The 24,994-nt window shown below is 40.3% G+C and overlaps 2 protein-coding genes across 2 annotated transcripts; both read right to left on the bottom strand.

Annotated features, from left to right (window-relative positions):
* Positions 1-10,377: 10,377 nt before the first annotated feature.
* maneal (mannosidase endo-alpha like) lies at positions 10,378-18,483 on the bottom strand. Its single transcript, XM_079485444.1, has 4 exons — positions 17,474-18,483; positions 17,224-17,333; positions 13,755-13,831; positions 10,378-12,575 (listed from the first exon to the last, which is right to left on the bottom strand). Exons 1-4 carry the CDS (start codon positions 17,973-17,975, stop codon positions 11,939-11,941), a joined length of 1,326 nt encoding a protein of 441 aa, XP_079341570.1. The 5' UTR covers positions 17,976-18,483; the 3' UTR covers positions 10,378-11,938.
* Positions 18,484-19,654: 1,171 nt separating this feature from the next.
* On the bottom strand, positions 19,655-23,289 carry LOC306909904 (uncharacterized protein). The gene is made up of 5 exons (XM_079484034.1): positions 23,154-23,289; positions 22,661-23,020; positions 22,267-22,392; positions 20,363-20,403; positions 19,655-20,274 (listed from the first exon to the last, which is right to left on the bottom strand). Exons 1-5 carry the CDS (start codon positions 23,188-23,190, stop codon positions 20,167-20,169), a joined length of 672 nt encoding a protein of 223 aa, XP_079340160.1. The 5' UTR covers positions 23,191-23,289; the 3' UTR covers positions 19,655-20,166.
* Between the last annotated feature and the right edge of the window lie 1,705 nt (positions 23,290-24,994).

Raw genomic sequence — 24,994 nt, 5'->3', positions numbered from 1 at the left:
TTGCTTTAAAAACCAAGGTTGGATAACATCATATGAAGAAAAGGAAGGTTTCAGCTTGGCAATAGTGTCACTGAGTGAGTGGACGGAGACAGGTTAAAAAACATCCAAAGATGCAGACAATTGCGGGGGAGAGGCAGCTCCATAGGGGGAGTATGAGTTACCAGTCCTGGTTTAACTACTTTATCCTTAAAAAACCTAAAGAAGCTTTCACAAAGAGCACCAGAGGGAACCAACATAGTATTGACCGGGGTATTAAAGGGTGGTAACAGAAAACAAGACTTTAGGTCTAGACTGATTATGTAATATTACATTTGAAAAATAGGTTGCCTTAGCCGATTTGGCGGCTCTCTGATAAGCCAATAAACTGTCTTTGAACAACTGTAGTGAGATGTGTAAATTGTCCTTCTTCCACTTACGCTTGCCTTACAGCCGAGTCTCAGAGAGCTGAGAGTCAAGGAGTAGATGAGAACAGGACTCAGTAAAACACTGACTAAAACTTTCAGTGAACTGAAGAGAATAAACCCTGGACATAGATTAAACTTTAGTAGAGACACAAGGAAGTCTAGGAAGAGACATGGACAATAAAATAGACTTGTGATCACAGAGCATATAATCAGAAACTGTGGTGTCAAAAATAAATAACCCTGTACGAAAGAACAAGGTCAGAGTGTGACAGTGGATATGAGTGCGATCTTTAATCCACTGCATCAGGTTAAAAGCATTAACTATATTAAGAAATTCCCTTGACAGAGGGTTTGACTGACAGCAAACATGAATGTTAAAATCGCTCACCAATAAAAAACGATCAAATTGAATGACAATGCTACCAATGAAGTCAGTAAATTGTTGTAGAAAGTCCTCACCCGAATGTGGAGGACGGTAGATCACCCCTAAGCAGACAAGCCTAAAACTTGACTCACTGGGAACCAGGTCAGGGAGCAGACAGAATGGCTTAACCAACAGTCTGTTTGCCGTTTTACGTCGCAGAACACACATTATGCACAACATGCGATAATCCTTTCTCCCAAACATCATAAAATAGAGACTGTGTCTGTCCCCCGGACTAGCAAACATAAAATAATGCGTAAACCTCTCAAAGGTAATTTAATTAACGTTAAACTAACTAAACATGAACATAATACAGATAATCAACTTTTACGACTCGGATTGCTAAATATTGATCTCTCTCTAATAAAGCACTTTTTGTTAACGATATGATAACAGATCATAAAATAGACATGCTCTGTCTGACAGAAACATGGCTAAAGCAAGATGATTATATTACTTTATAATAATAATTTTGGGGGACAGACTCATTTAAACACGAGCCTCGCCTAAAAGGCAGAGGGGGAGGTGTTGCTGCACTTTACTGTAACTCTTTTAGCATTTCACAGAAGTCTAATCCTAAATACAATTCTTTTGAAGTCATGGTACGTCATGTATCAACACCTAATACTAAGGATCCTTAAAATGTATTCTGGCTACTGTATATAGGCCTCCAAGGGCACCACACAGATTTTATTAAAGAATTTGGTGGGTTCTTATCAGAACTAGTACAGGCTGTTGGTGACTTTAACATCCATGTTGATAACGATACAGATGCTTTAAGAATGGCTTTTAAAGACACTCTTAACTCCATGGGCGTTAGACAACATGTGTCAGAACCCACTCACCTAATCATACTTTAGATTTAATACTGTCTTACGGTATAATTGTGGACGACGTGAAAATCATTCAGCAGAGCGAAGACATTTCGGATCATTATCTGGTATCATGCTTGCCTCACTGGCCTATGGCTGCAAATCAAGCTCCTAGTTACAAATATGGTAGAACAATAACTTCGACTACAAAAGGTGCGTTTCTTGATAATTTGCCAGAATTGTCTCAAATCTCTGGCATGAGTAATAACTATTGAAAATTTTAACGCTACCTTCTCGGAAACGCTAGACACAGTTGCTCCTCTGCGCTTAAAGAAGATTAAAAATGACAGCCAGACACTGTGTTATAATGAACAAACTTAGGCTCTAAAGAATGCGGCATTAGAGGTATTTCATACAGCATGGAAGAATAGTATTCGAAAATACAGGAAAGCCCTAAAAACTTCTAGATCCGCCTACCTTTCATCACTAATAGAAGAAAACCAGCACAACCCTAGGTTTTTATTTATCATGTGTAAGAACTCAAAAATCATTATATCATCTAAATCAACTACATGATTGCTAGACCCTATACCTACAAATCTACTGAAAGAGATGCTCCCAGAGATCATAGATCCTCTTCTTACCATTATTAACTCATCTCTGACACTAGGACATGTGTAAATGTAAAGCATATAAGGTTGCTGTTATACGGCCCCTTGTAAAAAAAACCCATCTCAACCCTGGAGAATTACTTAAATACAGACCTATATATCCAATCTACCTTTCATATCTAAAGTTCTGGAAAAAGAAGTCTCAACTCATTTAGGTTTTTTCCTCCAATGGAATGACATCAATGAAGCTTTCCAGTCTTGATTTAGAGCACATCACAGTACAACAATACTTAATTAAAATAAACTCGTAATACATACTGTGAACAAGTCACAGAGTCATCCTATATAGCCTCACTCATCCTGGCTCTGTTAGCTCTGTTAGTAGTAACTGTTGGAAGAACAGCTATGCACAGCAGCCCGAACATCACTCGGATAAACCTATCCTATGTCAACACATACGATCATATCAGTTATACACATTTTAAAGGTGGATATAACAAAGATGCAGCTAAACACCCACCACTCATTCAGAACCGTGTTTCCTGTAAAAGGGGCAGTCCCAGTAAATTACGCATCCCAGGTAGCACAACACCACAGTCTTTTAAACACTGTGACCAGTGCCCTGATTAGCTGACAGATCTACACGACGCCCTTCGTCACCCTGCTACATTTCACCCTCACATAATAAATCGTCGCCCCGACGATAAGCCATGGCTCTGACTACGATACACAAATCTACCTATTCCATAATATCTTCAAGAGTCTCTCGAAGGCCCATCTTCTTTACCCAACAAGAAGTCTACAGGGAGCCGTGGCTCCTGACCAAACATAAAAAAATGGGGTGATTCTCCTGTAGCCTGATTCGGAGTGGTGTTGTATGAAAAGAGCACCTGAGGGAGACATGACACCCAACAACTTTCCTTAGAGACTGGCAAGGTACGCAACAGATTATGTAAGGTCCTAATGAAACGCTCGCACTGACCATTTCCAGCTGGGTGGTACGGCGTAGTGCGGGACTTCTCTACCCCATAAAGCAGGCAGAGTTGTTTGATTAGCAAGGACTCAAAATTATGGCTCAGATCAGATTGGACCCTTCCAGGGACACCAAACTTATAAAACCATTCATTCACAAGCACTTGTGCTACCGTTTCAGGTCGTTGATCTCGAGTAGGAACAGTAAGTGTAAACTTGGTGAAGACATCTGTCATTACTAGGACATTCTCCAACCCTGATCGGGAGGCTTCTAGCAGTGTAAAGTCCACAGCCAAAATTTAATTTTGACGAGATACCAATAGGTGCTCAATGAAACTACTGGCCGCTGGTTCAGTATTCTTGGCCCTCTGGCACCGCTCACACTCCTGGCACCATCGAACCACCTCTGCCGTCATTCCTGGCCAATAAAATCGCTGACGCACCAAATCATGGTGCGTTCAATGCCCTGATGCCCATGTTCTTGAGGCTGTCCCTTCAAAATATCAGACCACAACACAATTAATGCTGCCTTCGAGAGCTGCCGCCTTATTTGAGGGTCAGGATATTCTTGCTTTTTCCAGAACCCCAATATCTCCCAATATAACAGGGTCAGCTTCCTGTAGGCATTCCAAATCTGCAACAGAACAACCAGGCATAACAGTAGTCATTGCCTGAATTGCCAAGAGGATCGGTACTGCCTCCACAGCCTGCTGTACTGCCATTGGTACTGCAGTGCCTGGAAAAAGGCAACTTTCTTCCTATGGCCTAAAGGTACCTTGTCGATATGAATCTGCATTTCTATTACACCTCTCAGGTCAATACTTGATTTCAAAATCAAAGCTAGACAATTGAGCTGCCCAACGTTGTTCCGTAGGGCCCAATTTAGCTGAGGTCAAGTGGCTAAGGAGATTATTCTTATTTTTGGACTAACAGGTATTCTCTGAACTTCTCTGCCATGGCCCATTTTATCGATAAAGACTTCAATTTCATGGAACTGTAGTTCGTCATATTGCGTTCTGTAGGTCTAATGCCACGACTTGCATAAGCCTGATTCTGTGAGAGGACTGCTCCTAGTCCCCCCAAACTGGCATCTACCTCAAGAATAAAAGGAAGGCTAAAGTCTGCATATGCAAGGAAGGACTACGAGGAGCATATACGAGGAAGCAGAAATGCATCCTTCCTAGTTTTTGCATTCGATCGACGATAGTTTACACACATACGCAGACTACCTTTTTCTTAACAAGATTTATGGGGGATGCAAAAGGGCTACAACTTTCACGTATAACATTAGCCTCTAACAGAGTATTGATATGGGCCTTCACTACCTCATATTCCAATAGAGGAATTCGCCGATACCGCTGCAGGCGGCAGATCCTTTTCCTATCTAGCGCCTAAACTCTGGAACAGTCTTCCCTCCACTGTCCGGGAGGCAGACAGACACAGTTTAAATCTAGACTAAAGACGAATCTTTTTAATCTTGCATACACTACACTATCATAATATATATATTCCAAAGGTTTAGGCTGCACTAGTTAGAACAACCGGAACCAGGAACACTTCCAATAACAACTGATGCATCAAAGAGTGCAGAACATTACTCTACTCTCAGCCAGTCTTGTCTCATTGTTCCAAGGTTACTAGCGCAGGCAGGACGCAGTCCAAGGTTACCAAAGCGAGCAGGATTCAGTCCATCCCCAGACCTGACAAATGCTGTGATGATAGAGCTGGACAAAGGACTCTACAAAATTATTAATAATAATCTTAAATCTAATTATTATTTTATTTTGCCTTGTTCTGCAAGCACTGTCGAGCTCGTGCAGAGGCTGCAGCTTTTGCCAGAGGGGAACTGGAATCCCCTGGTTAGAGTTTTTTTTTTCCTCCAATGGAGTTTTGGGTTCCTCGCCACCATTTGCATACTGTTTTGCACAGTTTGCCTGGCCGGGGGGGCTGCTAGAATTTTATAGTTTTATTTAATTAACACTGCATTTAGGAATTTATAGTCTGTCTGATATTTGACCTGTGTTTTGACTTGCAAAACCTTATATGTTTTGCTTATAGTCAATGTTTTATGTACAGCTGCTTTGTAACAATGAAAATTGTCAAAAGCGCTATATAAATAAAGCTGACTTGACTTGACAAGCCCACCCCCTCGTCCATTTTGGCGAGGGGAGTTAAAAAATGTACAGTCAACGGGACCAGTTCAGAGAAAGGGGTAAGATCGCCATCCTTAATCCATGATTCAGTTATGAACATAAAAGGGAAAAAGTAATTCAGCAGGAAGATCTTGTTCACCACTGAACATGCGTTGATTAAAACCAGATTTGGTGGAGGGACGGCTCTGGAGGAGAGTGACACTGCGCAGCGGCCGCAGCACACAAGGAGCTGCTCTAGCTTTTCGGAAGAGACGGCCGGTCCGAGAAAGACCAACCCAGGGGACAGAAGGCAGGAACAAAGGTTGAAGCCACCGATGAGCCTGATCCAGGAGACGCCAGTCCACGGATTCGATATAGGACGGCTCACAAAAGGGCTTGGCACACAGCCCGCATGCAGACAGGGTTTCAGCTTGATCGTACAACCTCCCAAGACCCATGTTTCCTCCTGTGCTTAGAGGCCAGTGGCAAATTAACTCCAGGATGTCCGTTGTAGCAGTCCCATACGGTTTGTCAAAGACATACTCCACATCCGACTTGTAAAAGCTTTAAAATGTTGATCTGATATCTAAAAGAGTCTATACAAGGGCACCCTTGTACGAAGAAGCGCATCCTGACGTCTGTCAGATGTCAGGACTGGTTCATGGCCATCGACCTGAAGGACGCGTACTTTCATGTCTCGATTCTCACTCGACAACAATCCCGTCGACCTCGTCTTGGGCTCAACTGGCCATAACCGGGAGGTGTAGGGAGTCCTCAGCATCTGATGTCAGGAAGTCGCCACCCAATGTTGCAACCGAAATCTCATCCTCTGCATGCCGTGGTGTGGTTCCGCTATGGGACTGTCTGGCGATGCCCATAGGAGACGGTGAGCGTAGTCCGTGGAAATGCTGTGACGGATTTACCCCCAGCGGGACTCCAATATCACCACCGCCGCTCGCTGCCACAGCCGGCTTGTTAGCCGCTGTCGAGCAGAAAGCAAACAGTGTTGTGGCCGTGTCCAAAGTGAAACACCTATCGTGCCTGTCTGGCTTGAGGATGTGGTGGTCGTACCCAAGACTACAATGGCAAGACATGCCTGGGCGACATGTGCACGCTGTAGGATAATTTGCTCATTTAGAAATATGCTCTTTGAAGACACCTCTGACCAGCTACTGAAACGCCAGGGCAAGTTGCAAATGCCAGGACAGGTTCTGCTGTTCTGCATCGTAGTTCCAGTAGGAAAAATCGAAGATCACTCGGCATAAGCCTCGCAGGTTTCAAAGAACAAAAAGGTGAATGAATCGGTGGAGTCTGGTGTGCCATCCCATTCGCCAAGTTCATTGGCCTTAATAATAATCAGAGATGATAGGTTCTCAAGTCAAACCCCATTCTGTCAGTCTCGACATAATTGAGAGTCCGACAGGGGAACTGTATTGTTTTTATTGCAGCATTCATTACCTATTTATGATTTAAACGACTAAATTTACGAAAACAGCTCTTCTAAGTCCGTGGGGGACATGAGTGCGATTGGAATTCACATGAGGATGCGATAAAAGCGTTCAGTTTTTTGCACAGATCAACTGATTCTTTTGTAAGACGCCAGTTTAACGTCACAAGGTGCAGGGATTACTTTTGTGCTGAAAATATTAGCTTTTTTGACTTTCATTGATTTTAGTTTTATTACTTCAACCAAATATATTCATAAATATATTCTCGAAAAAACAATGCCACCCACATCTTGGATGGACTGGGAGTGAGTAAATTAACAGCAATTTTATCTTTGGGTAAACTAATGCATCAAGGAATATAAAATACAATTAAAAAGACAATATACCTTTTAATTAAATATCGTATAAAGGCACATGCAATATTTGACTGCATGTTTAAATATATGCTCAAAAAATACTACTACTACTACTAGTACTATGGCCGTTCATGTCGAGCACCACAAACTGCTTCCCGTTTTGAGCGTCTCTCTTCCAAGAATGACTTATAGGCCTCCTGAGAGTCCCTGCAGCCTTTGTTAATTGCTGCACGCCAGTTCGGTTTGTCATTTGCTAGTGTCTCCCAGTTATCCAGGTTGATGGAGAAGGCCTGAAGATCCCTCTTAATGACGTCTTTAAAACGTAGATGGGGGCGACCTTGTTTGCGGGGGGCCTTTGCCAGCTCGCCATATAGCAACATTTTTGGAAGGCGAGTGTCATTCATTCGACTAAAAATTGCCCGATCCAGCGGAGATGGCGTTCATGAAGGATGGTGTACAAGTCACTGGAACCAGTTCTCTAAAGTATCTATAAAGTATCCAGCATACACCCAGTATGGAACGCAGGCAGCGAAAATGAAAGGCATTGACGCGATGTTCGTGCCTCCTGTATGTTGTCCATGTCTAACTTGCATATAGTAAGGTGCTAAGTACACAAGCATGGTATACACGGACCTTAAGGAGTAATGAGAGGTTCTTGTTGTGCCAAACGCGCATGCTCAGTTTTCCAAACATTTCCAACACATCCCTGCTTTACCCCACACCTTATTTGTAACTCGTCAGAGCGAGTGCCTTCAGATTGTACAGTTGCCTTCATGCCCTCATGAAACTCAATGATCACCTTCAGTAACTTTGGAGGGCAGCCAAGTCTTTGTAGGATGAGAAAAAGTCCAGATCGACTAACGTAGTCAAAGGCCTTAGTCAAGTCCACAAACACCAAGAACAGAGGTTTATGCTGTTCAATACACTTTTCCTGTAGTTGATGGACACAGAACACCATGTCTGCTGTGGAGCGGCCAGCACGAAACTCACACTGACTTTCAGGGAGGATACGGTCAGCAAGGCTTTGTAGATGTGGTAGAATAGTGCGAGCAAATATCTTGCCAGCAAGACTGAGCAGAGATATTCCTCTGAAGTTGTTACAGCCTGCGCGGTCCCCCTTGTTTTAACAGATGGTGATGATGTTGGCATCTCTAAGGACATCTGGGAGATATCCACTGTTCCAGCACATCTCAACCAGATGATGTAGGACAGAGGCAAAGACATCACCACCTGCCTTATAAGCCTCAGGGGGGGAGGCCGTCAGCTCCGGGAGACTTGTTATTTTTCATTGATTTAATTGCAGATTTGACTTCCTTGAAGGTAATGTCTGCATCCAAATCAGACATGGTGGGGAGCTCAGGAACAGCAGCAGTTATTGCCAGTATGTTGGCTGTGACAGATTGAGCAAAGAGAAGGCTGTTGTGCTCTGCCCATCTTGCCAATTGAGATTCCAAATCAGTCAGAAGTTCGCCTGATAGGGAACTAAGTGGAGAGGATATTTTAGGGACTGGGCCCAGGGCTTCTTTCAGACCTTCAAAGACACCTCGGATGTTTCCAATGGATGCACTTGACTCAATACGGTCACACAGTGTTCTCCAGTAAGCCTGCATGGCTGTGCGAGTGACCCGTTGGACATTGTATTTTCACGACTGAAAATACAATCCAGTCCCCAACAGTGGCCTAAGGTGATGTCCGAAAGGGAATTTTGTACAGGTTTGTGTAAAGCATGAAAACATTAGAATAGGACTCGTCTAATACTGTTCTGTAAAATATTGATGTGTTTGTCCTTGTTGTGTTTGTCTTGACGATGTGTATGTTATGGCAGAAGCAAGTTACTGTGGTGCTGTTTTTTGTATGTTTTTGATTGCATATTGTGTGTTTTGATCACTCATACATCAACCTTATTGTTTTAAAGAAAATGTTCTTTCAAGCTTTAATACACTTATTTTGAAATGAGCTATTTTGCACATTTTGAGTGGTTTGGGACTTGTGGACTTGCCTTTGCATTGTCATTAATATTTGTGAGGACATCATGGATGCTGACAGCAGTTTAGTGTAGTGTTCCCAGCATTGTTAACATAACTAATGAAAGTTGTCAGGGCTCGGGTCTGAACCTCACGTGTGGTGTTTGTTTGTTTTGTCGATCATATGGCAGAGCTGTCAGTTCACCATGTGCTCGGTGTCTGTGTTTTGTGTCACTTATCACACACAGCTGCTGCCACTCTTCGGTTAATTTGATCACTATTTAGTCCTCACCTTTTCTTTCACCCATTGTCAGATTGTTAGTTTGTCTTGCGTTTATGACCGCACATCCTTAGAATGCTTTCGTGTTGTTGTCTTAGATTTATCGCTCCTGTCTAGGAAGTTTCTTGTCTTGGAATAATCTCTCGTGTCGTGGATCTACCTCTTGTTTAAGATTCACTCTAGTCTTGGATATTATTCGCCTTGTATCTTGGAATTAACCCCTGCCTTGGACTGTCCTTTTTTCAGACGACTAGTCGCTGTTTGAGGTCTGCTATCCTGTCTGTGTGGTGGGGCTCTCTCGTTAGCCGGTGTGCACCGTCTTGCTGTCCTGACTCCAGCGCTGTACTGTCTGCACGGTGTTTTCAGTCTGTCTCACAGCTACCCCAGAATCGCGTCCTCCTCTGCTTCATCCGCCGTACCCGGAAGTGCTGTTATTGCTTCCCTGTACCTGAATAAACGCTTTTATTCATACCCGCACCTGACTCCGGTCTCAACCCTAACAGAAAGTAATGAATGTTTTACTATTTGTACATTGTTACCATTAAAAATAGTTTCACCTCATTTTATTCTTATTTGTCTTTACTTTTTTTTTAGTTCAGCTTACTTAAAACTTTAAGGCAATCGGTTTCCTAATAGTTGCTAGTAAAGTGAACACTAAGAAGTTGACCCAACTATTGATTTTGATTTATGAGTACTTAACTATACTTGATGAATAAGTTTAGTCTACAAATATTATTAAGTCTTGCCAATTTTAAATTAATACACTACTTAACATATAAGCATAAGAAAATCTGTTTTCTCACATATTTAAGTAAAGTTAACTTATTACATTTTACATTGTACCTGCGTGACCAAGGTGATTTTTATCCAGATTTTTTAAAATATATATATGAATGATTTACAAACATTTACACAGAAATTATTTTTGTAATCATGTTATCATGTTGTGTCTATCCCACAACCATTACACAAGTACTGTTTAACTTATGTTTATTAATTTTTTTATATTAAACATGTAAATTACTGAAGCTCCAGCCCTTCCAAGACCCTGCAGAGAAAAAGCAGACTGAGAAAATAAATGGAGAGATGAAAATACAATATGCATAATTTTTCAGTATGATTTCCAGGAAATCTCTTGTCTTTTTCACACACAAAAACAAACAAACAAACCACCAGCAATCACAAGGATGTTTAAAAATGTCAAAAACATCAACCGAAAAACAGTAACAGAACTCTGGTTAAAAGTATTGTTCACTTTCAACATAAAGCTGACACCCCTGTTGTCATCCAAGATGTTTATGTACAGTATTTTTTCTTTGGTCGAAAAGAAATTAAGGTTTTTGATGAAAACATTCCAGGATTATTGTCCATATAGTGGACTTCACTGGACTCCAAGCTTCAAAGGCCTTTAAACGACGCCAGACTATGAATAAGGGTCTTATATAGTTAAAAATCTGCCATTTTCTAAAAGAAATTGAAACGTATAAGCTTTATAAACACAAATGCTCACCTTGCTCTGTTCTGCAAAGCGTGTTCAAGACTTCACATAATACATAATTACGTTGAAAAGGTCACGCTGGACGTAGGCGGATACTAAGTCAAACGGCGTTAATGGGTAAAACAACGGTGTCGGACGATTTTAAACTTGGAGAAAATGATATAGATTTTTTTCGCCCTGCCCAACCAACCTCAAGCGTGACCTTTTCGACGTGATTACGTATTACGTGAAGTCGTGAATGCGCTTTGCAGAACAGCCGGGCCAGCATTTGTGTTTATAAAGCATATACATTTAAAAAAAAAAAAAAATCATACTGATCGTTTCGCTAGATAAGACCCTAATTTATTGTCTGGTATTGTTTAAAGCCCTTTGAACCTGCACTGAAACTGGAATTTTGACCTTCAACATTTTGGAGTCCATTAAAGTCCACTATATGGACAATAATCCTGCAATGTTTTCATCAAAAACTAACTAACTAATTTATTTATTTTCTTCTAAAGAAGAAAATACATATACATCTTGGATGACAACAGGGGTGAGTAAATTATCATGAAAATGTATGTTGAAAGTGAACAATGAATTTAAAAGGCATGTCTTAAAGGCCTAATTTAACCAAAAATCATAAAGCAATTGTATTGTGAATAATATTGGTGTTAACAATCACACTTTGCCATGTTTAAATGAGCAGAAGTTTAAATGAGATTGAATTATAATGTTAATTTCTAGTGCTCAATAATCGAAATGGCTCAACAGTTTCAGTGGCCTTTTACATGTTGTGTCTTTCATGCTCAAGTTTTTGGATGGCCCCTTGAAGATTTTTTCGGCACATCTTTTAGTTTTATGAAATAATAGTGTTGAGTAAATGACTCATATTTAGATCAACTATGCCTTATAATACTTGCATCAATCTGTGAACAAAAAGATGTTCAGCGTTAATGTAGTTTGACCTTGTTGAACTAGCTGCCTTTAAAACATTTGAATCAATTAAAGGATAATTATTGGTAATGACAATGAAAAACTTGAGTAACGGGGTCCGATCACATAAGCCACTGCTCTTTCTCTTTACTAAAATGCTCCGCCCACTTTCTAGTAAGTTCCAGGTAATGGTCTGGCTGATGGGGTTTGTAGTCCAAATACAGACGAGACAGAGTCTTCTTAGGCACGGCTCTCTCAATCTGAGTTCCCTCATGCCATTCATTAAATGAGGTTATCGTGATGATATCCGGCCTCACGGACATCGCCGCCTGCAAAGACGTCTCGTAATATCGCCCGTTCACGCGGTTGCGTGTATTGTGATTGTTCCAGGGACGGACAGCCGTGTCTATGTAACCGGGCCCTGCGCTCGGCACAAACAGCAAGTTGCTCTTGTCGCAGAAAGCTTTGATGGCTTTCCAGTTCTGGTGAGAGGCCCCGAAGGAGAAACCGTTGGAGGCAAAGTAAGTGTACATGCCATCAAAACCGCTGGACAGGATGTCCTGCTTGTGGCGCTCTTCCACGATGAGCGCGACAAAGATGCCGTCGTAAGGGGTTCCTCGGAGACTGTGAGACCCTCGTGAGGTTAACAGCTCGGCCCAGGCCTCGGGTGGGGTCAGGTACGAGTCGTACACGTAGAAGAGTGGAAGGACCTTCCCAGTGCTGGACTTGAACCTGTAGAAAGCACCGTGTTTGCCGTATCTGTGAAGAGATTTCAGGAGACACACGTTTATTTATGCTGAGTGTTCTGCAGGAGTGTCTCAGTGTTTTCTAATGATAGTAAATTCAGATCTCTGCACGGGTCATACTGTCTGTTCTACTGTAGAACTGCTTGTTTATGGAAAAATCTCATTTGATTATTGCAGTTAATGGCATTAAAGTGATAGTTCACCCAAAATTCTGTTGTGGTTTACTCACCTTGCTTGTCATTTCAAACATTGTCATTTCTTTCTTCTGCAGAACATAAAAGAAGATATTTCCACAATGTTGTTAACTGGACCCCATTCACTTGCATTGGTTTTCATACAATAGAAGTGAATGGGGGCCAGTGCTGTTCGGTTACCAACTTTCTTGCAAACATCTTCTGTTGTGTTTTATGGAAGGATTAAAATGACAACAGGGTGAGTAAATCATACAGAATTTTCATTTTCGGGTGAACAATTACTTTAATATCTATATTGAGATTTTCTCCTGACACACTACAGCAATAGACATAAATGAAATGAATTTAATGTTCATTAAGAATCTCATTTTGGTAATCGCACATTTGGCTAATCTCACAATTTCTTCCCATATATTACATTTACATACACTATAGACATGGCAGGAATCACAGGGTGCTTACATAGAGCCGTGTGTACTACGATAGTCTGCCATGTAAACCTATACTTCACTTCTTATGTCCGTACAGCGTGTATTTCTATCCTGCTCTTTAGTGCTGCTAGAGCTTGATAAATATAATGGACTCAATCACATTGTTGTACAAAAAAAAGATTTACATTTACTGCTTCCCAATCTGCCTTCTTACCGTTAACTTTCAAATGAAATCACCTTCATTTATGTAATGCGTTGTACAATACAGATTGTTTTATGCAGATTTACAGTAAAGTTCATGAATATCCTATATCCTAGCATCTGTTATCCTGCAATACCATCAGGTCATGTTACATCATGTATGATTCATGAAATATAAGGCTGCTATTTTTAAAACATCACTCCCTCTTTCAGCACAGCAGGCAGGATTAAATGAGTCAGCCTGATCTCTGGAGGTAAAGTCACTCTCATCATCCGTGAGGAAAAGGGCAAAGCTTTAGTTTTAAGTTTTTATTGTTGGAAAAGTGTTGCTCTCGTGGACGTAGCGGAGAAGGGGGAGCAACATACTTGTCAATGATGTATTTGATGTTGTCATGCACACTGAGGTCCGTCCGGCCTTTGTAGGGCTGCAGGTGAAACGCAACCTGTAAAAGAGGACAGTGACAAAGCTTTCACACACACTTTTTAAAAAAGCTTGTTTATGGTAAGTAAAGATAGGTCTCAACCCAATTAACAATTGTAATGTTTTACTTGCACGGCCTGTTTTACATTTATTCGGTTTAGACCACATTTGTGGAACAAAATGGCATAGAACAGGTTCCAAAATGTCACTGGCTATAAATCCTAAAACACTAAGCATTGTATTTCAGAAATAATCTTAGAAATGTGTGGTCCATTTAAAGTGTTAATTTCCTTCATTTATACCCCCTTTTTACTTAAAGGACAAATGTGTTTTGATACTTGATACGTTTGACATTTTGGAAGACTTTCCAAACCCCTCTGCATACAGTATGCCGGTCTGTCACGCATTTATCCAAGACACTGATATAATGCTGATGGAAGACTTTCTCAAAGGCGCACAAACGTTTTTCTTTACACGGTTGGTTGAACTGTGAAGCCTTCAAACAAGAGAAAAGCAAAAGCAAACACCCAGTACTACACTGCTGGTCCAGAAGGGTTTTCTGAACAGTTTCTATGGTAACCTGCAATTGGCGTGGACAGATATGAAACTAGACATCATTAGAAACAGGTTTAAAACATCAACCCCTATTCTGCTACATCACACCAGTCTTTACAAGGAAGTAGCTGTTTAAACTAAACACAGACACTAAACATTTGGCAACATTTCTCTTCACACTCTTCACACTGCATCGACATTTTTCAGTTCTGATAGAATTTAAGTGTGAAAAAGTAGAAAGATAAAAGAAATCTAAGCTTATGCTTGTCCTGCGTCAAAACTGCTGAATCATTCACATTCAAAGTGATAGACCACACTACTGTCTATACTGCTTTTTTACTACTGTCTACACTGTACTATATACTGTTTACGCTGATGTCTATACTGTCTATTTGTGTCTTTAAAAACCAATTCAAACATGAACTGCAAAGGGGATTAATGGAGCATATTTTTGATCATGTATTAATAAAATGGTATTCTGGACGGCGTCCGCTAAGAAACAGTCCATCAAGAGATTCAAGATGAGGAGAATGGATGCACTGAAAAGATTTTTTCTTGTAAACTGGAAATAATGAAATATAGGCTACCATAAAATATGTTTTCCTGTAAAATGATAGGATATAAGGACATATTTTAAACAGTTTCCCAATGTTTGTTATTAACAGGTTTTCTTATTGTTTTTGATCGTATTTCATAAATAAACTGTAAAAAAATAAATCTTGTTAAAAAAAGACATTTTCTGGCAGCTGGGGCACCAGAAATAAACTGTTAAATAACATTTCCCATGTTTTCTTGTAAATTTGTGGTATTTTACTGTCATTTTTAGCAGTACAGGAAGCAATTTTTCTCATTCTCTTTGATTCATCAACTTCTATTTTGTTTCATAGATGCTTCCTTTAAAACAGAGAGCTACGGAATGATTAAAATATCACAGCTTAACAGTGAATATCTTCAGAGAACATTTTCGTCGATGATAAACACAAAGACACATATCTAAGTGTATTGAAGGATCCAGATGGCTGAAGAGGATTTATACATTCAGAGAGATATGGAGAAAGACAGCAACGAGTGCTAAATATGTCTACTGCTATACAGAATGAGAATTGTCCTTGAGCGTGTTTATTAAAGGGATGGTTTACCCAAGAATTCTGTCATGTTCTCACCCTCAGATTGTTCCAAACCTGTAAATAAAGATATTTGTATAAACCTATATGAAGATATTTTGAAGAATGTCAGTAACCAGACAGATATCATTGACTCGCATCATTTTTATTTCCCCTACTATGGCAGTAAATGGGGGATGAGATCTGCATGGTTACTAGCATTCTTCCAAATCTCTTCTTTTGTTTTCAGAAGAGCAAAGAAATGTATACAGGTTTTCAGTAGCAAATATTAATTCAGCCTGTAAACCTTGTAATGCCTTTAAAAAATTGGTAAAGTGAGAAGATTAACAAGTTTGAACTAGTGTGTCACATTGCACTATACACCAAGACAGTTTCAAAACAAAACAAGCAATCAAATGGATTTAGTCAAGGAAAGTAAAAAATAAATCAATGGGTGGAAAGAGGGATGAGGGAAGAGCTCACTGCTGGGCCAGACTGAAACATGACATAACAAACAGGCCACTTCTTTGTTTTCTAGAAGGGCTGGGCTGTCTCTCAGTTAACCACTGGTGATCCACAAGGGTGGGTGCTGGGTGCTCTCCTCTTCTAGATATTAACAACCTCACTCAGATCAATCACAAAAAACCATAGATGACACACAGTGTTATCTGCTGTGCAAACCTGACAAATCCACGATACAAACTCAGTGCACAAGAGAATATTTCTGATTCCAAATGCAAATACTCTGCTGACAACAGTAGCAAGACAAAATTTGAATTGACATGCAGCTACAAGCAAAATTCAAGTAAAGCACGACGTTGGTCAAAAACCAAATGATTGTTCTGTTTTTGATATAGAAGTTTTACAAGACATCAAAAGAGTTCGTGCAGGATTCACCAGAACACTGAGAATGAGCTCAGACAACCTTGTGGGAATGATCATTGTTACTGTACATAAAGTCCGGACATCATAAATTAGAATATAGGTAATTTTATAGAGAAACTTTTATTCCACATCACTGCTGAAGCATCAGAGGATTCATAATTTATTCCTGTTTCCAAACAATGTAATGTAATTGCCTTTTCTGAGCATCTTTCATTTCATTTATGCAGCAAATGGCTGACAACTAAAGCACTAATACTGTACATGGATTTATGCCACATAAATGGAACATTAGACTTCACCACACAGGAATAACACAGACTCTTAGAGACAGCAGCAGGCCTATATTGACTTATGTAACCACAGCATCCACTAGAGAATGTGACAAATCACATAGTTCACTCACAATGTCACAACCAAATGCGGTCAGATTAAAAACGTACAATTTATATAATTAAGAGAAACACAATACAAGACTGGTACTGTACAGTTACCCGTACTAGTAGCAAGATTAATCACATACTATGTCAATTTAAACCATCACCTGCCTGTGATAACCAAAGAACTTTCTGTGAAAATATAATCTTGTTATCTTTAATACAGACTGAATAATACTGAGCAACAATAATCAAACATTGTCTAAATCTTTTTGACAAAAAGTTACCATTTTTGTGGTCTATTGATATCCGAAGTACTATCACGGGCAGGGGCAAATTTATTATCTTGTACACTGGCTGTAAAGAACATCAGGTTCGAGAGAGTATCCCTCAAATATTCCTATATGAGCTCTCTCTTACATTAGTAAAAAGAAAACCTATGACCTCAGTGTTTCAGTAAGCATTAAGAGAAGTTTTACAAATCTCTCACCAGTTACCTTGATACTGTGTCTATGGGCAGCATCCAGAACAGCAGGCACTAGATCCTCTGAGGCTTTGCCATGTTCATCTGCCACACCGGGCGGGTACCAGGACAGCACCACTACACCTGACAGACGAAAACATGAACAGCAGCACATGCTGGATCTGTTACGATCCTGATTTATTTTCTGTATAGTATTTTAAAGGGAGTTACTTTTTAGAAAAGCAAAAACAATCAGCAATTTCTCAGTTTGCTGGGGGTATAACCTGCAGCTGCAGCTTCTATCTGTGCCATGTGCGACTTAATGACATCTGGATCCCTGGAGCTGTAGGGTGCCAGTTCAGGGTAATAACTGGACGCGATGTCATCCGGAGGGTTGTGTCGCCCGCCAGGGTGACTGGCAGCAATTTTAGGGTCCCAGTGCGGTACCAGTACGTGGTCCCAGTGTATGTAACCGCCGTCCATCTGTGGAGTCCCGTACCATAAATAATAGAAGATGTGGATGTCGTAGAATATGCTGTGGTCTGGACCGGAGTTGGAGAACACAATCTTTGTATCGCTTCCAATGCCGGTCCGACCCGCTGCTTCAGCCACAGGGTTGGGTCTCTGGTCCGTTCTCTCTCCAACCACAGGCATTAACTCCATTCCCGGTGCCAGGTCGGAGAAACCGTCGGTGGGTTTGAGGGTTCGTAGGCCCATCATGGTGCCGAAAATGAAGAGAGTGAAGAGAAGAAGAGCCACGCACGCTTTCCTGCGTAACCTGTTCATGGTCGCTGTCCGTGGTGCTGCCGATGAAGTTCAGAGAGAGGCTCGCGTGATGGACGCCTTCGTCGAATTCCGTCTTCCGGTTCACCCGGACTTCTGTTCGACACTTCGGATCGGTCGCCCGGTTCTGTCACGTACCCATTACGTTCAAGACGCTGTCGATTTCACGCGCGTGTAGCATGCAGTAAGGACATTAAGCTCTATTTCCCATCACAAAGTAGCACATTCGCACCCTGACATCACAAATGAAACACTGCACTGCGCATGTCCTATTCTAGACTCGAACCCTTCGCGTAAAGACTGAGCTTTCGGCCAAGACGTCGGTTTATCGACGAGCGCGAGGTCCCACGCGTCCGCGTTATATCGACGACGAGAGCTTCCGTACGATCACGCACGCATTCCTCATACGCAACGATACATCGGTCTCCATTTGATTTGCGTTGAATCCGACACGAGTGAGATGTCTTCAGCTGTGTCTCCAGTGATCACGATCAATGGTCCTTTTGTTACTGGAGGGTGGAGCTTCTGGGGTTTGTCCGTGTTCACGCATGCGCTAGCAAACAGACGGTATACCGACTTACTGCGTAATGTGCTGCGTATAGGCTTCTACATTCTGCGTACTATTGAAAGATACGGTCAAGCTGCCGAGAGGTTTCTGGCAAAAGAATCGGGAAGCTGAGAGCAGCAGACATCGTGCAATTCTAGATGTCAAATCATTAGAGAATATGGTGGAAAAGGTCAATATTTTTTGTCAATATATTATATAGATTCGTTACACATAGCGTGAAATACGTCTAGTCTTTATTTCTTGAGATTTTGATGATTATAGTGATAATGAAAACCCAAATTTCAGTGTCTCAGACAATTAGAATAGAACATAAGATCAGTAAAAAAAGTGTGTTCATTTCTATGCACTCGATATTCGGTTGGGCCTCCGTTTGCATGAATTACTGCATTAATAGATGTGGCGTGGCATGGAGGCAATCAGCCTGTGGCACTGCTCAGGTGTAATGGAAGCCCAGGTTGTTTTGATAGTGGCCTTCAGGTCATCTGCACTGTTGGGGCTGGTGTCTCTCATCTTCCTCTTGACATTACCCCATAGATTCAATGTGGGGTTCAGGTCAAGCGCACTAACACCATGGTCATTGAACCACCTTTTGGTACCTTTGGCACTGTGGGCAGGTGCCAAGTCCTCCTGGAAAATGAAATCAGCATCTCCATAAAGCTTGTCAGCAGAAGGAAGCATGAAGTGCTCTTAAATGTTCTGGTTGATGGCTGCGTTGACTGTGGACTTCAGGAAATACAGTGGACCAACACCAGCAGATGACATGGCAGCCCAAATCATCTGTGGAAACTTCACACTGGACTTCAGGCAACATGGATTCTGTGCCTCTCCACTCTTCCTCCAGACTCGAAAATAATCATACAAATTAATATCAACATAAATTAAATTGAATAAAAATAGTTGTATTATTAGACACTAGCCAAACATAAACCGGGAGTGAACTGGGGGTCAGGCGCCCGCGCGTCCTATGAAACGGTCTATAGCATATTCCTGCAGATGTATTTGAGCATCAAATGAGGAATTAACTTATTTTATAAGTACTGTAATGATGCAATAGTTCCCCCTAATGGAAACAAGCAGTGCACTCAGAACAATTACGGAAACGCAACAAAAAGGTAGGTTGGATATAGTATTTTAATAGAATGTCTTAGCTTTATATCATATGCTACATATTTAAACACAGGCAACGTAAAAAAACATTTGAATATAATAAGTAATAGTATAATATATAGGCCTACTGTAACACGTGAAACCATGGTGACACACCAAACCAACATCAAAGTAGCCTACTGTGTAGTAAGCTTTTAAACAAAGAACACTACAGCTGAAGGTCATGTACAATTTGTTATATAAAATTATTAAAAGGTAAATTTTGTCTTTGTATAAACATCATTCTTTATGTATGGTTGGTTCAACATGCTGAATTGAACAAAAAGTCAGTGATGAGGTGCAACAGATGTCAACGGTACACACTGTGATTATTATGCCGACACAAAAACAGCCCGGCAGTTGGCTTGGTGTGTCTTCACAGTTCTGGCAGTTAAGCAAGACTTAAGCAAGAAAACGTAGAGCTTGGGATAGAAAACCCTTTTTTGATATAAAGTGGATTTGATACAATCCATTGTTTAATCAGGATTTGTGATTGGCTACAGTGGAATGAGTCACATTCACTGATGCAGGAACAGCTGCTCTGGATGGCCTGATGAATCTGAGACTGGCATACTGCACATCTCCAGCCTGAAAACAACAAAATGACCCAAAATCTTCATATGCCACATTCTGTTATGTTGTTACGGTATTTCAGATCATCTGGTGTCAATCCCACCTCAGAGTTTGAGTTTTCCTTCCCACAGCTCACGCACAACTCTGTTTTAGAACAAGAAACACAAAAACAACAGTTTTTGTATTGTTGTCAACATGTCAGTATGGTTTCAGTGTACACACAGTTAATGCTGTCCATTAAAGCACTGCTAAACTTTTTATTTGCATAGTATCTTTTATAAAGTAGTTTATAGACAACGCATCAATTTACTAAACATCTGATTATATGTAATAAGCAGAACTGGAAATGGGGGAAACCGGACGTTGGATTCCAGGGAGTGACCTTTTTAGGGAGGACAGAGTTTGATCTCAAAATAAAGAGGATTTCTGTCACAAAATGGCTTGGACAGAACCCAGATGCAGGCAGACGAAGGGTTACAAAAAACTTTATTAAATCAAACACCCGCAATGGGGAAAAACAAGCACAAAAACACTAGCAACCAAACACTAGAAACAACACCTCCCACGAGGGGGATAAAAACAAAACAAGAATCCTTAGGAAAGATAAATAATAAGTTCACAAACTGTAAACAGGAACCAGGTAATCCAATAACAGGGGAAAACACCGTGCACGCAAGACATCAGTGTTGGGCATATAGATAATAGATAATAGATAATAGATAATAGATAATAGATAATAGATAATAGATAATGCACCAACACTGAACAGAGGGAAACTAAGACTATATAAAGGGAGACACTAACGAGGAGTGATTACATGGGGAGAGTGGTGACAGCTGATGGGAATAAAACCCTAATGAGGTGAATTACAAAACAGACGATGGGAATGAAACCCTAATGAAATTACAGGAGATAGGAGGGTGGGGCTGAGAGACATAACAGGAAGACACGTGGCATCAAGTAACCACATAAAGCCACATGTCTCCACACATAACACAACAGAAACCCGAAAGACGTGGCAATGTCATGACTCTGCCCAGGGAGCTTGAAAGCTCGAGACAGGAAGGACAGAGTCCTAACAATTTCCATATTTTATCCATGAAAGAGGCATTTAAAATAGAAAAATATCCCCAACTGGCATCACGGCCCTTTCCGGCACATGTAATAAAAATGAAATACACTAAGAGAACTATGGTAAAGGTCACACTAATGCTTAAATTGTTCATGTTAGTTCATTGTGCATTAACTCATTTTATTTTGACAAACAATATATGTGACCGTGGACAACAAAACCAGTCTTAAGAGTCCATTTTTTGATATTGAGATTTTGACATCATCTGAAAGCTAAAAAAATAAGCTTTCCATTGATCTACGATGGGACGATATTTAGCCGAGGTACAGAAAATCGGGAATCTAAGGGGGGGGGATAACAAATTATTGAGAAAATGGCCTTTAAAGTTGTCCAAATTGAGTCCTTAGCATAGCATATTACTCACAAAAATAAGGTTTATATATGTTTACGGTAGGAAAAAAAATCACTTTACTTAATATCCTAATGATTTTTGGCATAAAAGAAAAATCTTTAATTTTGACCCTTACAGTGTATTTTGGCTTTTACTAAAAAGCTACTTATTGATGAACAAATGAGTAAATGCTGAAATTACCATGAACTCCGATTAATACTGCAGATGTATTTTTCTTGTTAATTTATGTTAACAGATAAAACTTTATTCTAAAAGGTTATCAAATTAAAATATAAAAAGTATAACAAAATCATTAGTGATAGAAATAGTTTTAGTCAAGTAAGGGTGCTTTGAGATACTTTTTAAGTGGCACATAATAACAAAAGTCTGACTTCTCGCCCTGTTTCAGACACCAGCAAGTTGCACACGAGTGATCAGATTGAAGAACTTGTAATCATATTACTAAACTGCGTAGGCATAAAACCACATCAACTGCGTTTACAAATGATGAAGAGGATTAAGGAGCAAGTTCACAGATTCTCACCTTGTCTGCAACAGAGCACGCCAGCGCAGATAATACTGCACAACCCACATGCAGCGTAAGCACAGATCAACAGCGTGCTGCAGCCCACACCGTTTGTTGTGTGAGAAAAGCCCCCCCGCTTAGTATCTAAAACCACAGGAAGGTTTCAATGGAATAATTGATATAGAGAAAAAATAATCAACGTTGAAAAACTAGCCCACCCAGTAGCTGAAAGCATGATTTTACTTGCTAAATATATTCTGAAAGGCAGAATTTAATATGTGTTTAAATATTTTACTGTCAGAGAATGTGATTCAGGAAACACTTTTCAAATTCACTATCCCCAAAGTTGATCATTATAACTAATTTGAATATTAAGGAAAGTCATATTTTCAATAACCTGAGCAGCACTAACCTCCAAACGTGAGTCTGAAAGGCGTTCCAAAATGCATCCCCTTTCCACTGATCCGAAAAGCACAGTAATACAAGCCGATGTCAGCCTCTCCAACCCTTATTATTGTTAGGCTCAGAGTCTCGGTTGCATTTTCTACTTTTAGCTGAAAGTGATTTCTTTCCTCATTGTGTTCAACAATAAAACCTTTGGAACCAATGTTTCCTCTTATTCCATTTATTAGCAAAGTCATGTTTTCTGAGCTCAGCCGGTACCACGCCGTTGCCATGCTGGAATTAACATTACAGGTCAAAGTAACATTTTCTTCACGTTGGACTGTTACATTCACAGTGGACGCACACATCAGACATTGAGCGTTGATGCCTAGGAATGAGAAGATCAAGGTAAAACATGCAAAAGGTCTAAACTAAATATAAAAGTATAAATGTATATTCTCTTCATCAACAATGAAGTATTTATGAATCATTTTAAGTTATAAATCACATTGTATACTTACTAACTGAAAGGATCAGATTAAACATAAATTTGTTCATTTTTAATCTCTGTGTCAGATCTGGTGAAACTGCTGTCAGTTGGGAGCGGGGGTCTTACTTATGAATGCTGGCCTGATCGGGTTATTGCTTGTAAACCACAACAGTGACATGTTTCCACTGTTCTCATGTTGATTTACACTGAAAAGGGAAGGATTTGATGCATCATGCTTAAGTTTCGTTTTTGAAAAGCAAGGAAACCCAAGCTGAAGATGAGAGGCAGTAACATCATACTCATTATACTGTTAGTTTCTGTTTACATGTTACAAAACATGACCGAACGGACAGAGACAGAATTCTGGTAGCAATCATTCACTTTCATCAGCTCTTTCTGTCTGTCCAGTCTAATGGAGTTTGGTTTGCTGCTGCGGATTAACTAGAACAGTAGTTCTTAAAACTTTTTCGTTGTAAGACCCTCTTTGTTTATGGTGCATCGCTTTGCGGTTATAATCTTAAACTTAGAATTAAACCAAAAACATATTCAGTTACACTATGCTGGCATATCAATTATTTTAGTTGATGGTTTTATTTTTTATGTTTGATTGCATAAAATATATGATACATTTCTATATTTCATAAAATGGCACAAAATCTGTGCCCCCCCTAGATCCATCTTGGGGACCCCAGTTTGAGATCCAATAAATATGCCTTGTTTGGGATGTTGTTATGGATGTGGACAGAACCCAAGCGCAGGCAGACATGTGTCGAACAACAAGGCTTTAATCCAAAACAAAGACCCTCGATGGGGAAAACATGAACACAAACAAGACTGAAAACTTCCCACAAGGGGAACAAAACAAACAAGGTCTTAAGAAAAACAAACTAAGTCCACAAACTTGAGTCCAGGGAACAGGAACAAGGGTAATCCAGACAGACGAAGGGTAAATGTGCAAAGTGTGCAAAATGCAAAATGAACCGACAAGAGACAGAGGGAAACTGGGGCTAGATAAGGGGAAACACTAACAAGGACTGATGACACAGGGAGAGTGGCGGCAGGTGACATGGATGAAACACTAAGGGAAAGCTAACAGGAAGATTGCACGAGGCAGGTGAGGGGACTGAAACACTAAGGGAAAGATGGATCAGGGCTGGAGGGGGCGGGACTAAAGGACGCGACACTGGAGAGAGAGCATGGCTTCTTAAACCAAAACAATGCTCTTTCTCCACACAAAACACATGGGACTGACATGATCCTGCCACAAGACTCGAAAACCAAGACAAGGAGAGGCAGGATCATGACAGGTGTGATTTGACAAGCACACAACACTTACAAAACAAAACAAAACCATTCGTACAAAACAAACAAGAACCACGTGCTTCCAACACATAGCACAAAACACACGTTTTTAAATTTTAGATCCAGATTTTTAGGCATAAATACACAGCTGACACGATCCTGTCACAAGACTAGAAGGGATGTATATTTTGTCATGACATTTGATATTTTTGACTTTGGAATCAACTAAGGCACACTTACGTGATACCCTGTTTCCAAGTGAATAAAGGAATTGAACCAAAACAGAAATCCTATGGCTTCAATCTTCTGAACCAAAATAGACTTTTGTTCAACAGAATTTTTTTTTCTTAAATGGCATTCTGTATACATTATTGATAACGTCTGTGTATTCGTGTATTTTATGAATGCAATTACCAAATATTCACATTAGTTGCATTAGCTACTAAATAAAAAAGTGTTCATCAGATATATATTCTTACACATCTCTTTTCATTTCAAAACAATGCTAAACTCAGACTCTTCACCATGAAAGGTTTTAAATCAACCTTTTTAACTTGAAGTAAATGTATT

This window comes from Barbatula barbatula (genome assembly GCF_947034865.1).
Source record: "Barbatula barbatula genome assembly, chromosome: 21".
NCBI lineage: Eukaryota > Metazoa > Chordata > Actinopteri > Cypriniformes > Nemacheilidae > Barbatula > Barbatula barbatula.
The sequence above is the reverse complement of the archived record's forward strand: the minus strand, read 5'-3'. Positions and strand labels throughout refer to the sequence as shown.

Coding starts and splice junctions, on each gene's coding strand:
- LOC306909904 (XM_079484034.1), bottom strand. CDS start 23,190: ATGAACAAATTTATGTTTAATCTGATCCTTTCAGTTA. Junction 23,021..23,153: donor TAATCTGATCCTTTCAGTTA/GTAAGTATACAA, acceptor TCTCATTCCTAG/GCATCAACGCTCAATGTCTG. Junction 20,275..20,362: donor AGGAAAACTCAAACTCTGAG/GTGGGATTGACA, acceptor TGTTGTTTTCAG/GCTGGAGATGTGCAGTATGC.
- maneal (XM_079485444.1), bottom strand. CDS start 17,975: ATGAACAGGTTACGCAGGAAAGCGTGCGTGGCTCTTCTTCTCTTCACT. Junction 17,334..17,473: donor GATAGAAGCTGCAGCTGCAG/GTTATACCCCCA, acceptor TTCGTCTGTCAG/GTGTAGTGGTGCTGTCCTGG. Junction 12,576..13,754: donor ATCAAATACATCATTGACAA/GTATGTTGCTCC, acceptor ATCTCTTCACAG/ATACGGCAAACACGGTGCTT.